Source organism: Jatropha curcas, unplaced genomic scaffold (assembly GCF_041381405.1).
Source record: "Jatropha curcas cultivar XTBG-Jc1 unplaced genomic scaffold, XTBG_Jcur_1.0 HiC_scaffold_70_pilon, whole genome shotgun sequence".
Lineage (NCBI taxonomy): Eukaryota > Viridiplantae > Streptophyta > Magnoliopsida > Malpighiales > Euphorbiaceae > Jatropha > Jatropha curcas.
The window spans coordinates 6,517-24,042 of NW_028322339.1; the positions used below are offsets into that span (position 1 = coordinate 6,517).

Genomic DNA, 17,526 nt, shown 5'->3' on the forward strand with positions numbered 1-17,526 from the left:
GTCTTCAGTACCTACTAAAGTATGGTGTGATAATCAAGTTGCACCTTCATATTGCTGCTAACCCAGTATTTCATGATTGCAATTGTCACTTTGCTTGTGACAATATTCAAGAAAAATTTATCACCACAGGTTACGCTAAAATTGGCTACCAGTTGGCTGATATTTTCGCAAAAGCTTTGCATGGGGCTCATGTTGATTATATTCTATGCTCCAACTTGAGGAGGAATGTTAAGGAAAATTAGTATTCCTAATTAGTTAATGATTTATAGTCCTAAATAGCCTAGAAATTTCTCGTATATAAACCTAAGTAATTCATTGATAAATTATGTATCAAATGCAACACAAATTCTTCTCAATCCATAACAAAGTTTATGTGTAAGAATAAGATTTATTTAACTTACGGGCACATGCACGCACTACAGCATTCACGTAATCTGATTTCCTTGCGAAAACTCTGCCCGCAATTTCTGCATAGCGCATATTTGGCTGGCTATGTATAGAATTTATGTCTGTCTGCAGAATACACATTTAAACAAGTGAGTGGCATGTACTTCAACACTTAACCAAACAATAGAGCATCAAAGCATTCAAATGTATCCTTTCAGTGACCTCTGTGAAGGGGTGGTAGGGATCAGGAAAATAGCACGCAAGGACAGCAACAGCTGCTTCTCGGTAAGCCAATCTTAATTTCAATTCCTCTGGAATATCAGTACTATCTTCCTGGCCCGTTTCAAAAGTTCCTTTTTGCTGCATAATCAAGTATTAAATGCATTGAGAAAACAATCATACTGTAAAAAAGGTTTTAATTTTCACATAAAAGAAAAAAAAAATTGTGCCACAGATACAGGGAGGAAGGTAAGGCAGCACTAACCCTCTTCAAAGCCTCTAGAAGTTCTTCTCGTCCAATGTAATCTAAATCCTTCCTGGCTGTTAAAATTCCAGCTTCATTCCTATAATCAATTCAGGAAACATTAGCCACTTTGTACAAATGAAAATCAAAGGGGGTTATTGATCAGTCAGTAAATACAGTATATTCTGCAGCTCAGCTCCGGTAAAATCTTCTGTCATCTCTGCAATTTCCTGCAGTAAAGCTAGCTTTTCCTCCTCTGAACGGAAAAATTTATTTCTAGCATGCACCTGCAGAAGTTAAATCTCAATGATGATTATAATGTAAAGTTGAACTAGAATTTTTGAATACCAGCTACATTTAAAAAAAATACCTTTAATATTGCTAGTCTACCATCCTTAGATGGCAAACCAACTCTTATAATCTTGTCAAAACGACCCTTTCTCAAGAGGGCAGGATCAAGAATGTCAAGTCTATTGGTTGCACCTATAATTAACACCTGACAAGCCAAAGGTTAGCAGTTGATTAAAAAATCCAATCCCCTCAATGCACCAAAATATGATGGAGCATACCTGAGATGTAAATTCTTTAAATCCATCCATCTCAGTCAGTATCTGAAGAAGGCCTTGCTCCCTCTCAGCACCACCCTATACAATAAATCACATCTTCAAGCTCTATAGCAACTAAATTTTCATAGTTGGTCCGTATTTAAAAATAATATTCCATGCATAAACTTAACTATCATGTAGGCATGGCCACCCGTTTAGTTCTAACCGGAACCGAACCGTACTGTAGACGAACTGGAACTGGATCAAAACCGGTGTTCAAAATTTCAAACCAAAACCGGCGGTTCAAGGGCTGGTTAAGGTTCATGTGAATGTAAAATATGAACCTAAACCGGCCCAGAACCAGCGTTACTTGGTGGTTTCGGTCCGATTCGAACCGAAAATTTTCTATTTTTATTTTCAAAATGATAATCACTTAGCCTATTTTATACTTCTCTAAAAGTCTCAATAATATTTTACTATATGATATACTTTACTTAAGATTTTTTTTTTTTTAAATATACTTCACTTTAAAAGTTAAAAATCTAAAGTAAAATGGTAAAAAAGAGAGAAATATTTAGTCTAAAATTATATTATTTTTAACTTTTTTTTTTACCCTTTTAATTGTTTACTAAGTTTAAAATTACATTCTTTTGAAGCATTTTTTAAAATTTTCTTATAATTTATTTAATTAATAATATTTAAACAAAATAAAATGATAATTTATTTGATTATTTAAATGAATTAACTTTATTCTTATATGAGTATGAGCATTCCAAAATTTATTTAAAATAAAATTTATCAATATTTTTTAAACTCATATTAATATTTATGAAAGAAAGATGTAACATTAGAACTATCTGTTAAAAAAAAAAAAAAAAAAAAAAAAAAACATATATTGCTAGAAACCGTAATCGGAACTGTCAGTTCATTGGAACAGCACTAGAACCGGTCCAGAGTGGAACTAGACCTGAACCGGTGGTTCAAGGGCCGGTTCAGGTTCAACATTTTAAAAATTTTGAACCGGCCATGCCTACTATCATATGTCCATGCAAGTAAAGTAGCTTACCATCCAGCATCACCAATTTTTGATGGCTAAAAATTTATCTAAAGTTGTATATGTAAAGCTAAAAATAATACTCATCCAACAAAATAATGTCAATCATTTGGAAATCCAAATAAAATAAACATGAATAATAAATGGATCTTTTTAATAACTAATGGGATACCAGAACTAATTTTATAGTTAGACAATGTTTCAATGGGCTTGAATTGGTGTCATTATGGAAAATTCATCCTTGGTTCATCTCTCTTGCTACATTAATTAAATGTTAACCATTTTTTCTTAGAACATGGCACATCTCCATTAATCCCTATCTAAATTTACACATGGCACTATTTCATTTTTATTAGGCAGTTGTCACTCCCTTCTCCATGTAAGCATCTGTTATACCTTTAATTTGCAGTATATTTTGTCATCAGTGATTTCAAACTCTCTCTCTAAATATTGCCCCACACATGCATTACTGTGTCCACCTTGAGTCACCATTGCTTTAGTCTACTACCTATGGCATTATATTCTCTAGTGTGAGCGCAGCTGTGTTCCTTTTCATCACTTTTCAAGCAACATCTAACCTTCTAAGATTGCACAATCCTCCTCTCAGACCCTCTCTAATTTTTCCTTAGTTATCACTTGCATGCAGTGTTGTCATCATCACTGAGGAACTGCTACAAAATGAATTTCCCAGTTCATATGAAGTTGCCAGCATATAAATAAGGTTGCCAAGAGGTTAACTACTATGCTCCTCCATCAACATTTCATATTCCACACAACAAAAGAATTAAATAAATCAAAGATAATATACCCTACATGAAGATCAAAGATTAAAATTCACAAACTACATTTTCTTTTGTCACATAATTGTTGTCACAGCATGCAATGCAATTAATAGATTCAAACAAGAACTAACCAAGCAATGCAACTTTAAACAACGAAACTGTCTAGAATGGTGCCACTTTGGACTGCATTTTGCTATGCTATTTCTTCTTGTTCCAATGAAATCCATAATGACTTTATATGAATCAGAGCTCCTTTCGAATAACACACCTTTGTAATTGCCATAATATTTACAATTTTGCACTGTTTAATTTCCTGCACTAGAACTTAATAGATAGAAGCAAACACATATCTTACCCCGCCAATGTCAGGTCCCCCACGCTTGCTGCCAATAGCATCAATTTCATCAATAAAGATGATGGAAGGAGCAAAAGATCTGGCACTGGCAAAAAGATCCTTCACACGAGATGCCGCCACACCTACAAACATCTAGAAAGTCACCTTTTAAGTTAGGCAGGTTTCTTCAAGTTCTAGGTATTCTGAATAATTCATGAGTCAGCAGAGATGAAGAAAATCGTTTAATTACAGTGAAAATCAGCAAGATAGCCATGTGGCACCTAAAGCAAGCATTCTAATTATCATGAACTGAAAAGACTAAAATAACCAGTTAACATAAAAAAGAAGACAAAAGAAGCTTAATAAAAAAGCAGTTCAATTAGTAAGGTTGGGGACTCATGCTTGTACTAATTTACGAATTAACAAGGCATTTGGTTGTGCTTGCCTTAGGCGTCAACAGAACATATTGCCATGATCGTGCAGCCCCTACCTCAAACTTAACAGCAAACAATTTCATAATTGATTGCAAGTTGGTCATGTGCAACATCTATGGACCAACTTGAGGGAGAGTGTTGAGTTGTATAATCAGGAAATATATTGTATAGCTTATTTAGGAGGGATCATTGTAGTTTCCTTTTTCTGTATTTTCCTATTTAGAGTTAGACTTGTGTGTGTGTGTATAAGGTTGATGTTAAACACATAAATCAAGGAAGAAATAAGAGAAAATCTTTCTTTTAAACTCTTCTTTATCTATTGATATTCAAAAATGGCCTTCATATTATTTAAATGAGAGCAACTGAATTTTCAATGAAGTTCATTGAATAAAGTTTTGGAAGCAACTAATCTTCCACTATTATTTGTAATCATTTTTCTTTATTGGATCTTCCAAAGGAAAATTAGTCCTCACCTCTACAAAATCTGTGCCATTTGCTGCAAAAAAAGGCAGTCCTGCTTCCCCAGCAATAGCTTTAGCTAGCAAAGTTTTACCAGTTCCAGGAGGCCCATGAAGAAGCACACCTTTTGGACAATAGATACCCTTGTCTTTAAACTCTTCATCATTCTTCAAAATTCGTACAATCTCCTGTAGTTCCCTTTTTATATATTCCTGGCCAGCAAAATCATCAAACGTAACACCAGTACTTTCTTCTGCTGATATAAACTTTGCCCTGGTGGAAAGGCAGTCCAAAATTAGCATTGATGTTTGTGATTGTAAAAATACTCCAACTATTGTCGATGGAAAAAATCATCAGTGGTAGTTACTATCCGATTGCAACATCTAACAATTTTGAATACCAAAACACTATATATATAACTGGTCAAAAGTTCAAAATCAATTAAAATTGGATATACTGAACTACTAAGGTTATGTTTGGTAAGCCGTAATGCAAGGTAATAGTAATCACATTGCAGGAATTTCTTTTTAATGTTATAAAGAAATTGATGCGATGTAATCATCATTAGATTGCATTACTGTTTGCCAAACATAGCACAAGTCTAAAAGTCAATGGAGATTAGAATGTAACTTGTAAGAAGGCAAATGGAACACAATCAACTTGGAATCAGTTATACAAAAACAGAATTAGCCTTACGCATTTTTCTTGGGCCGGGGGAGAGAGACTAAGAAAGAAGAAAATAAATGTAGAAACAAATACATTGGATTTGACAAGAAGCAAGTATGACCCTTATGGAGTGCAACAAAGTAAAAAAAAAATATGATCAGTGGATAACATTCCTAATTAAAAGTACAAGTAGAGTCCAATGTTCTATGAAAATTGGCAACTCTAACACCTCTATAATTTTTTGACGTCTCCTCTGTAGTTGAAAAATGTGAGCTCGTCTTCTGTCTAAAAGAATCAATCAACTACTAAGCATAATGTTTCTCATTCCAAAGTTAGATAAACAGAGAGAAAGAGAGAGGACATCAGCCATTTAAATATAGTAAAAGCATCCAACAGCAATTCCCCAGGCAATCAACATTCAACTTACCGACTCTTGCCAAGTGAACCAAGTGCACGGCGTTTGAGTGGTTGCTGAATTGTTTGGCTGGGCTTTCCCATATCACAAGGTATTAACCTTGCATAAATTGGTCTCATCATATTATCAATCCAGATATACAATGCAACAGATAAAGCAAGTCGCATAGACCAAATGACTGCAGTTGCAACAGTACTGTACACTTCTGCAGGAACCGTATCCACATTAAGGACATCTACATTTACTATTTGCTGATGTAACTTTTGCCAAACATCATTCCAACCATCAATTGGCATGCGGTCAACCACATGGCGCCGAAATATAATTTCCTTCTTAGAATTTCCTTTTGCTCCCTCCATTTTACCATCCTTGTAATATGGCAGAATCACTGCAGAAATAGACCAGAACTTTCAGCAAAAGATGACAATGAAACAAAATTATGTAAGTTTTACAACATTTGCCAGCATAGAGAACAATTAGTAAATAAAAAAAAACAACAATGTACTTTTCAGTGGTTAAGCCAAGTGAAGTACGGACCAATGGCTTGCTCCAGTAACAATAACAACCGACTTTAAAGATGCAATTGAACTATACATAACAAAAAAAGTAGTAACGATCCTAACTAAACAGTAACTAAATGATTACTCCACTCCAAGGCTGAGCCAAAAAAGGATATAATTGACTTCAAACAGCTAAAGCATTAGAAATATTGAGTAAAGGACTGATTTTGAAAATAGAAATTCTTTTCTTATCTAAAAACAAAAAGAGAGAGAGAGAGAGAGAGGAGAGGGGGGGGGGGGGGCAATCTCTCCGAACCAATTCCATAATTTCATATCCGAGGAATTTTAGTTGGACAAAGTATCAATTTGTAAGCTGTATATCAATTTGTATGCAGTTCTTCTATCCAAAATTGAAACCCACGTGTATCTATACTATTCGACCAATTATAAGAAGTAATATCGTCAAATTAATATACAAACAGCATAACAACCAAATGCATACCTGATACTGTCTGCCCATAATTCGAGTACTCCATAAACTGAACATTATTTGAATTAAGAAGCCTCCAAAACTGACTAAAATCAATTCTATGAGAGTTTTCAGGATCCCACTCTGTTCCTTTCAACTTTCCACGCATAGTCAACAATGCCCTGCTCCAATTCGATGCCATTACAAGCTGCCTCTCCAATTGCACATCTGCCTTCCTCTCTAACTCTTCCAATTCATTGACTCTTTGTCTCTCTTTCTGTTTCAATTTCTATAAAAAAGAAAAGAAAATTCATCTTCACACTCTTAAGAACTAAAAAACGAAAAAAAAAAAAAAAGATTAATAAACATAATACCTCGAATAGCTTAGCCGACTCGGGGTCTTCTTCTTCTGAGTTAGGAGACGCCAAAACCGAGTTAGCAAAAGCAGTAATTGTGAATGTTTTACGGTTTACGAATGGAATTGAGCCATTTTGAGAGCTTAATTTTCTAGTTTTAAAGGCGCATTTGAGTGTTTTGGGATAAGAGAGAGAGTATGGAAAGTTGCCAACAAAGGGTTTTGGAAACCCAATGGAATTAAGAGGAGGTTTAGAAGTGAGGGATTCCATTTCCTTCTGCTTTATATCATGTTATGAAAAGAACGGGAATGGAAAAGAAAGGAAAGGAAAATAATTTCTTTATGTTCGTTCTGTCACTTTCCACCGCAGGATTTGAAGAGGAAATGTTTGGGTTTCTAATTCATTTGATACAAGCCTCTGCTTCCAAAGTCCAGTGAGGTTTATGGTTTTGGGTTTTTGATGATGACGAGTGGAAACGACGATGATAAACCATTGGACGACGCCGTCTCTTTGCAGCATGATACATGTCATTCAAGTCAGTGGGTATGCCAAATACATGTCATTCAAGTCAGTGGGTATGCCACCTGGATCGATCCGAACGGGTAAGGTATCCACCTAAAATTAAGAAGCCGAACTTGAATTCAATTGTAAATTAAATATCCAATTCCGTTTCGGCTAGAAATTTATTTTTAATACCCAAATTAGTATCAAATCCAATTATAATTATCCATTTAAAAATTTGAATATATTTAACTACACATTTAGTGTTAAAAATATTTTTAATTTTCATTAATAAAAATTATAAATTATTATTTTGTGAAACAACCCGAATTTTTATTTTCAAAGATTTTCCAATTAAATTTAATAAACCGACAGCTTGGAAATTTATTTTAATATTTTATTGCGAACACTGTGAGAAATCGAATCGAAAACCGATTGAAAAAGCCGAAAACCAATTGAAAATCAAAGATTTGGGTCGAATCGAACCGAATCGAACCGGTTCGACCCAAACCATCTAGAAACATCTATTTCTTTTCTTTTTATCTCCAGCGCTGCACCTCTACTTCTCATCCTCACCAGCGCCCCACCTCCACTCCACCAACAAGCCACCGCGCCTCCTCCTCCCTCTCTTCTTCTTCTTCTTCTTCTTCTTCTTCTTTCTTTCTTTCTTTCTTTCCTTTTTTTCTTTCTTTCTTTCCCTTTCTTCTTCCCTGCAACTGTGTCTGCGTCACTGCCAGCAACTCCAGCAACGTCGGCCGATCACCACCGCGCGCCAGTTGCAGTCGCACCGCCTCCATCGCGCGCCAGCACGTCCCGTAGCTCCTCCGCGCGCCACAGTCGGCCCTCTGCCAGGTCTGTCGCGCCTACAGCAGCAGCACCAGCTTCAAGCCTCACCGCCAGCCGCACCTCCGCCCTCTGCCAGATCACCCAGCCACCGCTGCAGCTCCCTGTCGCAGAAACACCACCAGATCGTGCCACCTTCGCCTTCCCTTGCCTGTCAGTCGGATCGGAGTCGTCGATCGGACCACTTCTGGCGTGCTACTCCGATCCAACACGAGCAAATTTCCGATCTAGCAAAAATTCGACAAAAAAAAAATTATATTTGGGGTATAAATTAATTTAACTACATTTTCGTTAATTTAATTTTATTATAGATAGTTAATTAAATTTAGTCATTTTAGTTAGTTTAATTCTAACAATTTTAGTTGATTAACTTGATTTTAGTAATTGATTTTAGTAATCTTGAGTAATATAATTTAAATAGTATTAATTTATTGATAAATAAAATATTTAGTTAGTAATTTTAGTTTTTTGTTAGTTTTTCTGTTCATGTTATTGCTTACCTTATCTGAGTCATTCTTGATTAATAATATAGTTAGTTCCCCTTAATTCAGTCTTAATATTTCTTCGGCCCTTTTGGTCCTCCTCCTTTTATGGCCTTTCCGTGTGGCTTGCCGGTCGCTTCTATTGTCTGTCCTTTTCCTTTCTCCCTTCTGGCTGTCGGTTTGTTCCGGTTGAATGATATACCTATTTGGATGGAGGACGGGAAAAATTGCATTGATTGAATGCCCGACGGATGGGCTGTGTGGTTTGGAATTATTAAATAAATTGTTGATATTTTAACAGGTGGATAGTCCAATTTTTCAGGGGAATGCCTGTCGAAATTTCGGTAGCAAAATAAAATAAGTTCAGTAAAAAAATAAAATAAATTTCAGTGGCAAATTAAATAGATTTCGGTAGGAAATCAAAATAGATTTTAGAAGAAAAATAAATGAAATAGAGTTAGGATGGAAGAAATAAAATTATATTACAGAAATAGAAATTAAATATCGAGATTAAATTAACGTAGAAAATTAGAATAATAAATAAAATTATTGAAAAGTGGGGGTAAAGAATATTTTGGTCTGCTGAGAGTTATTCTTTTTGTTCATTCTTACTTTGCTTAGATCGCCCGGGTCCATCTAGTGCTCCTCCAGGACAACATCAAAGCTAGATTCGCTCTCCATCACTGTGAGTAATAATAAATAATTATATCAACACTGCATTTGCATAACATTTATCATAAACTTAAGTTTTATTTACATATTTACAATATATTACAAGTATTTTATCATATATATTATGTACGATCATTATAATTATACTTATATATAATTGTGCATTTGGATGAATTGGTTGTAATACGTTGAAAGAATTGTTTGATTACTTGTGCTGTGCATATACTGTGCCTTGTTTGTGGTGGAATTGGGATGAAGTGGGTCACCATTGGTTTGTGAGACTGTTTCTGTTTATACGGATCCTGATTCTGATTTCTGTTATATTCTGATTCTGTTATATGGATCCTGATTCTGTTTCTGTTAGCCGGGTAAATGGGAGATCGGCGCCCCCGTGTGCACCTACCGTTACCGTTACTGTTAACCACAGGTTGGCTTCTTTATTGGGCGCACCGGATAATCTAGATTTGATCGCAGCCCGCAGGGTGGCCTCCTGTTGTGAGGCGCCTGATGATCTAGATTTGATGGAGACGACCGGGTTGCCTCCTGTTGGTATGGAAAAGAAAAGAGATAATGGAAAAAACAATGAGAGGGCTGGTCAAGTGAGGATTAGACCGGTCGGCCAGTATGGGGGATCGGCTCCCTGGTGCACATGTGAGAGGATGAGCCATGTGGGAGGACAGCTCTCGGGGGTTCGGTGACTCCACTGACTAATTTCCACGTGATGTGATTATTTGAAGGTGATATTGTTTGGTAGGGCTGATGTAATGTCATATGATTGACTGTTGTGTGTGTTCATTCAGTATACTAGGGTGCATTTTGCTTGACTGTATGTGGTGTGTATTATTTATTATTATTCACCTGAGTTGTAAAACTCACCCCCTTCTCTCCAAACCTCCCAGGTACTAGGAAGCAGCTGATTCGACTGAAGCTCTGCAATCTTCTCCGCAGAGTTATAATTTAACTTTACATTTCTGTTGTCTAATTTGGATGTATAAGTTACTCTATTATCAGATTATTATTGAACTCCGCAGTATAGGGTTGTGTAGTACTATTGGATTTATTGTTAGCACTACCTATAATTAAATATAATGTAATTAGCTGCAGGTGAGCCAGTAAGCCCATAATGTGATTATATAATTTATTGTGAATAGGCCCTGGTTAGATACTATGTGTTAATTGAGATTTAGGCTTACTACGGGCCTCGGGGGCCTTAAGCTTACCTGGGCCCTAGTGCCGGTCCGGGCCCACGGAAATGGGTCGTGACAAGGTGGTATCAGAGCATAGGTTTATAAGTTTAGAAGTAACTGCGGAGTAATTCCTGTCATGTCTTGACATAGTTTTCCTTGCTTCCCATTCAGCGTTATTCGCAGCTAGGATAAAGTCAAGTTGTTTAATGATTAAAATCTGTATCCTTGTTCTTTAGAAATGTGATTTAGTTACTGATGCTAAGGGATGGTTTAAGCAAAAAAAATCTTTCTATGGATTAAATAATATTCATATATAATTTAAGTAGGTAAGAAGATAAGTTATATATGATTAATAAGTTAAAGTTAAAATGATGAAAGTATATTATTTTTATTTAATACGTGTTGAATATGGCATATATATATTGAAGACTGGCATGCATGTTTGTATACGTGTGCCTGCGGAATTGAGAATGAGTTGCTAATTATTTAATAAGAGAACTAAATGATTGAATTTGAGGACATTAGAATCCATTTAACTAGAGTATTGAATTAGTATATGTATTTGATGAAATTTACATGATGTTGGTTAGTAGAATTGCTTATAATTATTGAGATGAGTATTTTTCTAGATGGAATGGATATACATGATTTTTATAAGGTTTGAATATTGAAGGATTTGGTGTGATTTGCTATAATAATTGGTGATGAGTATTTTTCATAATAAATAATATTGGTGGAATTACTATATGAAGTGAGTTTTATTTATGAGTAATGACTACTTGGTAGAGTAAAAGTGTATTATTGTATTTAGCAACTATTTCTTTGGTGTGTGAATATAGGGAATAATATAAATTATTGTGGTTATAAGAAACGTAATTGTGATTCTTAGTAAGAGATAAAGTACTCTAATCTTTATGTATTTAGTGATGGATATTGTGTGGATTGTGGCATCTTATGGTTTAATATGGTATAAATAAGAATTAAAGCTAATGGTATTTAGTCATTTGATGTTTAAAATAGTTGTTGCACACCTCGATGGTATATAAATTACAAACAATGATTTTTGTTTAATAGGAGATTCTATGATCCGAGAAACGACTCTATAAGGAAATTATGTAAATAGTGGGCTATGATGATTAAGTGTATTGATGAATGACATCGGACATGGAGAGATAACTGTCCAATTATTGAATTGATATTATACTAATGAATTAGATGAGTTAGGATGGATCTAGTCCTGTTATTATATGGATATTAAGAAAGACTTTCTACTTGAGAGAAAGAGATAAGAAAATTCTCACTTCTGTAACTTGATGGCATTTGGTTAGAAAATAGTTTTATGAGTTATATTAATTGAATCCACACATTGAGCTTATAAATATAGTGTGATAAGTGTTATTAATAGTAATAACTGGGAATAAGAGTTGATAAAAGATCATGGGACTTAGCTTAAGATGACAATGAATGTGAATACATGTAACTTGTTTGTGGAAAGCATATAAACATAAGGACTTTCTATTAATTAGTGCAATTCGTGCAAGATACTTGTTTTATTGGATAAAGAAGGTTAGTTATATTTATGTCCTTAGTAGAACATGGATGTAATTAAATTATTTTATTTCATTAGTAAGCTAGCTAAGTTTGAATTTACTATTTGTTTGGAACAGTGAAACTTGGTATAAGAATAAATAGGTGAATTTGGGATAGTTTAACAATTTTAGCGAGGAGAATACATGGTAGTATTTGAAAACTGAAAATATAAACTATAGGATTATTGGATGTGATAACGGTATGGTTTAAGATTATTGGAATGCTAACTCATGGGTGTCGATCAGATCATTAATAAATGAAAATTGCTCATGGAATTATTGAGATATCAATTAGGATGAGAGTCATTAAGATATTATTGGAGTCAATGTAAAGCTATTCTGAAGTTCTTAGTAATTGGTGGCAATTATGATTGAATGAATATTATTGTGTTATAAATGGCTGATGTGACATATCTTGTGGCTTAAGAGACTACTTAATTTGTTAGGTCCATTTTGAAGAATTCAATGAGGTATTAACCTTATTTAGAGTAAAGAACATAGAGAAAACATAATTAAGGTTAAAAATATTCCTACATCGTATGAGATATAAATTTTACAAATTTTGCAGGTGATAGACATTAAGATAGACTTGGAAAAAAAAAAAAAAAAGAATAAAAGAATAACCTAATGATATTATTATTTGAATATTCATCGGCATAAAACAAAGGACATAGTTTAATTAGGAGTTGGATTATAGGTTTTAACATCCTTAATCTCTTACTTAGCTTGAGCAAAAAAAAAAGGGCACTACTTGTTTAGGATTCTTGATTTCTAAATACGTTAACTTAGTTCTAAAAGATTGATTAAGGATAGATGAAATAGATAAATTGAATATAAACTACGTTTGGAGAATTTTACATCTTGATTGTAGGCTGGATCTCTTTATGGAAGTGAGTATCATAGATTGGCGATTACAAATTCTAGAAAATAAATGAAGAATTATCTGGCATGACAACAGCTAACTTGGCTAGTTGCATAAATTCTTGTCACAGTTAGTTAAGAAATGGTATGGTATGACAAATTGGAAAGAGGAATAGAGAAGTTAAAAACTAAAATAGGGATTTGATGGTGAATTTAAATTCTCTTTATAGTTGATGTGCTACTTGTTTTTAGGGGATTCTTATTAGTAGGATTTGAAAAGAGATTGTATATCTTTCGTTGGAAAATGGTTAAGTTGTTAAATAGGTGATGTGCTTGGGATAGAAGCCAAGATCTCCTATCAGTTGATAGCAATTAGCTAGAGAAGTGTCATGATTTTGTTTGAAATAAGCTTGTAGTAGTGGCAAGAATTTGTTCTCTTTAATTGGAAATGATCACATAGTACTTAATGGCAGAATTTGATAAGAATCGAAAACTTTCTTGATTTGGCAGCCATCATCTTATTTAATTATGAACAACTTCAATGATTATGAGGGCAAATATATGGAATTGGAATTGATGGAAAATGGATGAGTCAGCCTATAGGTTTTGAATTTTAAAATAAGGAGTCCAACTTGAGATAGTAGTAAATTGGATTGAGTATGCTGATTCTTATATCAGTAAGATTAAATACTGGGTTGGTATATGAGTTTCTTATGGAGTGATGATCATTGCCTATGATAGCTAGTGAGAGAATAAATGACGATACATCAATGTAGGTCACATGATATATAGCTAACGAGATTAATAATCCTCACTTGAGCAGAGGCTATGTGGAACTTACATTCTTATGCATAACGGTGGCTACTAGAGTCAAATCTGTGCCTTGGGTTATGAATATTTTACTTGATTTGATGACTTGTAGATATAGTACAACTCAAGTTTAAATTAACTATGGTGATAAGGTAGATATCTAACTGCTCATAAGAATACTTAATATGAATGTCATAACTTTTAGCAGTTGCAGCATTATGTGAGAAGTACAGCCACTATTGTCGTAAACAACTGTTGCATCCTTGTTTCTTGTCACTTAGAAAATTCGAGGACGAATTTTTTTTAAAGGGGGGAAGACTGAAACAACCCGAATTTTTATTTTCAAAGATTTTCCAATTAAATTTAATAAACCGACAGCTTGGAAATTTATTTTAATATTTTATTGCGAACACTGTGAGAAATCGAATCGAAAACCGATTGAAAAAGCCGAAAACCAATTGAAAATCAAAGATTTGGGTCGAATCGAACCGAATCGAACGGTTCGACCCAAACCATCTAGAAACATCTATTTCTTTCTTTTTATCTCCAGCGCTGCACCTCTACTTCTCATCCTCACCAGCGCCCCACCTCCACTCCACCAACACAGCCACCGCGCCTCCTCCTCCCTCTCTTCTTCTTCTTCTTCTTCTTCTTCTTCTTTCTTTCTTTCTTTCTTTCCTTTTTCTTTCTTTCTTTCCCTTTCTTCTTCCCTGCAACTGTGTCTGCGTCACTGCCAGCAACCCCAGCAACGTCGGCCGATCACCACCGCGCGCCAGTTGCAGTCGCACCGCCTCCATCGCGCGCCAGCACGTCCCGTAGCTCCTCCGCGCGCCACAGTCGGCCCTCTGCCAGGTCTGTCGCGCCTACAGCAGCAGCACCAGCTTCAAGCCTCACCGCCAGCCGCACCTCCGCCCTCTGCCAGATCACCCAGCCACCGCTGCAGCTCCCTGTCGCAGAAACACCACCAGATCGTGCCACCTTCGCCTTCCCTTGCCACTGTCAGTCGGATCGGACCACTTCTGGCGTGCGTAGCTCCGATCCAACACGAGCAAATTTCCGATCTAGCAAAAATTCGACAAAAAAAAAAAATTATATTTGGGGTATAAATTAATTTAACTACATTTTCGTTAATTTAATTTTTATTAATGATAGTTAATTAAATTTAGTCACTTTAGTTAGTTTAATTCTAACAATTTTAGTTGATTAACTTGATTTTAGTAATTGATTTTAGTAATCTTGAGTAATTAATTTAAATAGTATTAATTTATTGATAAATAAAATATTTAGTTAGTAATTTAGTTGTTTAGTTAGTTTAAAATGAATTCAAAATAGTTATTGATTAATTAATATGAAGTAATTATTGATTAATAAAAATAATAGTTAGTTAAAATTAAATTCAGTATTAAATAATTTATTAGGAAATTTTGGTAATAATAAAATTTATGGAATTTAAGTGTGGATTGAAGGTAGATTATATTGTATGTAATTTTAATTTATAAATTATGGATGTAGGTTGATGTTAAGGTTGAATGTAATTTTGATATTACTATTTGGATGGAGGACGGGAAAAATTGCATTGATTGAATGCCCGACGGATGGGCTGTGTGGTTTGGAATTATTAAATAAATTGTTGATATTTTAACAGGTGGATAGTCCAATTTTTAGGGGAGATGCTGTCGAAATTTCGGTAGAAAATAAAATAAATTTCAGTAAAAAAATAAAATAAATTTCGGTGGAAATTAAAATAGATTTCGGTAGGAAATAAAATAGATTTTAGAAGAAAATAAATGAAATAGAGTTAGATAGAGAAATAAAAATTTATTACAGAAAAGAAATTAAATATCGAGATTAAATTACGTAGAAAAATTTAGAATATAAAATAAAATTATTAGAAGGGTAAAGAAATATTTTGTCTGATAGAGTTATTCTTTTTGTGTCATTCTTACTTTGCTTAGTCGCCCGGGTCCATCTAGTGCTCCTCCAGGACAACATCAAAGCTAGAATTTCGCTCTCCATCACTGTGAGTAATAATAAATAATATATATCAACACTGCATTTGCATAACATTTATTCATAAACATTATATTTTTATTTACATATTTACAATATATTACAAGTATTTTATCATATATATTATGTTACGATCATTATAATTATACTTATATATAATTGTGCATTTGGATGAAATTGGTGTAATACGTTGAAAGAATTGTTTGATTACTTGTGCTGTGCATATACTGTGCCTTGTTTGTGTGGAATTGGGATGAAGTGGGTCACCATGGGTTTGTGAGACTGTTTCTGTTATACGGATCCTGATTCTGATTTCTGTTATATTCTGATTCTGTTATATGGATCCTGATTCTGTTTCTGTTAGCCGGGTAAATGGGAGATCGGCGCCCCCGTGTGCACCTACCGTTACCGTTACTGTTAACCACAGGTTGGCTTCTTTATTGGGCGCACCGGATAATCTAGATTTGATCGCAGCCCGCAGGGTGGCCTCCTGTTGTGAGCGCCTGATGATCTAGATTTGATGGAGACGACCGGGTTGCCTCCTGTTGGTATGGAAAAGAAAAGAGATAATGGAAAAACAATGAGAGGGCTGGTCAAGTGAGGATTAGACCGGTCGGCCAGTATGGGGGATCGGCTCCCTGGTGCACATGTGAGAGGATGAGCCATGTGGGAGGACGGCTCATCGGGGGTTCGGTGACTCCACTGACTAATTTCCACGTGATGTGATTATTTGAAGGTGATATTGTTTGTAGGTGCTGATGTAATGTCATATGATTGACTGTTGTGTGTTCATTCAGTATACTAGGGTGCATTTTGCTTGACTGTATGTGGTGTGTATTATTTATTATTATTCACTGAGTTGTAAAACTCACCCCCTTCTCTCCAAACCTCCCAGGTACTAGGAAGCAGCTGATTCGACTGAAGCTCTGCAATCTTCTCCGCAGAGTTATAAATGTAAACTTTACATTTCTGTTGTCTAATTTTGGATGTATAAGTTACTCTATTATCAGATTATTATTGAACTCCGCAGTTATAGGGTTGTGTATTACTATTGGATTTATTGTTAGCACTACACTATAAATTAAATATTATGTAATTAGCTGCAGGTGAGCCAGTAAGCCCATAATGTGATTATAATTTATTGTGAATAGGCCCTGGTTAGATACTATGTGTTAATTGAGATTTAGGCTTACTACGGGCCTCGGGGGCCTTAAGCTTACCTGGGCCCTAGTGCCGGTCCGGCCCACGGAAATGGGTCGTGACAGAACCGGACCGAAACTGCCGGTTCCGATCTGGTTCAGATTCAGATTTTAAAATTCACACGAACCTTGGCTCTTGAGGAAAGGTTTCTAAATCCGTTTCTATTGATTTGTTTCTGTTTCTAATTTCCGTTTCTTACATATGAGGAACACAAATTAAAATTTTTCCGTTCTTGAATTCATTTCTAATTCCATTGCTAAAGTATCATCTGTTGCTAAGATCCGTTTCTAAACTTTATCATTGGCACATAAAATCCGCCTCTAATTCATTTCTAAATCTCTTGCTATTTACCTATTTATCTATCTGGCTCCAAACATTTTCATATTTTCACATTTATGAATATTCTAATCCTCTCATATTTCTAATTTTATAATTTATATATTTTTTAATAAAATTAATTTAAAATCAAACAAAGAAAGTTATCATTATATTGAATATATTTAAAAT

General features: G+C 34.7%; 1 protein-coding gene and 1 long non-coding RNA gene across 2 annotated transcripts; one reads left to right on the plus strand and one right to left on the minus strand.

The window, feature by feature from the left end:
- Window positions 1-369: 369 nt before the first annotated feature.
- Window positions 370-7,242, minus strand: LOC149492227 (putative inactive ATP-dependent zinc metalloprotease FTSHI 4, chloroplastic). Its single transcript, XM_089716791.1, has 11 exons — window positions 6,883-7,242; window positions 6,542-6,797; window positions 5,552-5,927; window positions 4,473-4,731; window positions 3,587-3,718; window positions 1,420-1,494; window positions 1,221-1,346; window positions 1,028-1,137; window positions 872-950; window positions 610-747; window positions 370-513 (listed from the first exon to the last, which is right to left on the minus strand). The coding sequence occupies exons 1-11, from the start codon at window positions 7,132-7,134 to the stop codon at window positions 370-372; spliced, it is 1,947 nt and encodes a 648-aa protein (XP_089572917.1). The 5' UTR covers window positions 7,135-7,242.
- Window positions 7,243-15,764: 8,522 nt separating this feature from the next.
- Window positions 15,765-16,967, plus strand: LOC149492228 (uncharacterized). The gene is made up of 2 exons (XR_016319078.1): window positions 15,765-15,829; window positions 16,715-16,967. It is a non-coding gene; the product is annotated as an uncharacterized LOC149492228 (long non-coding RNA).
- Window positions 16,968-17,526: the final 559 nt, after the last annotated feature.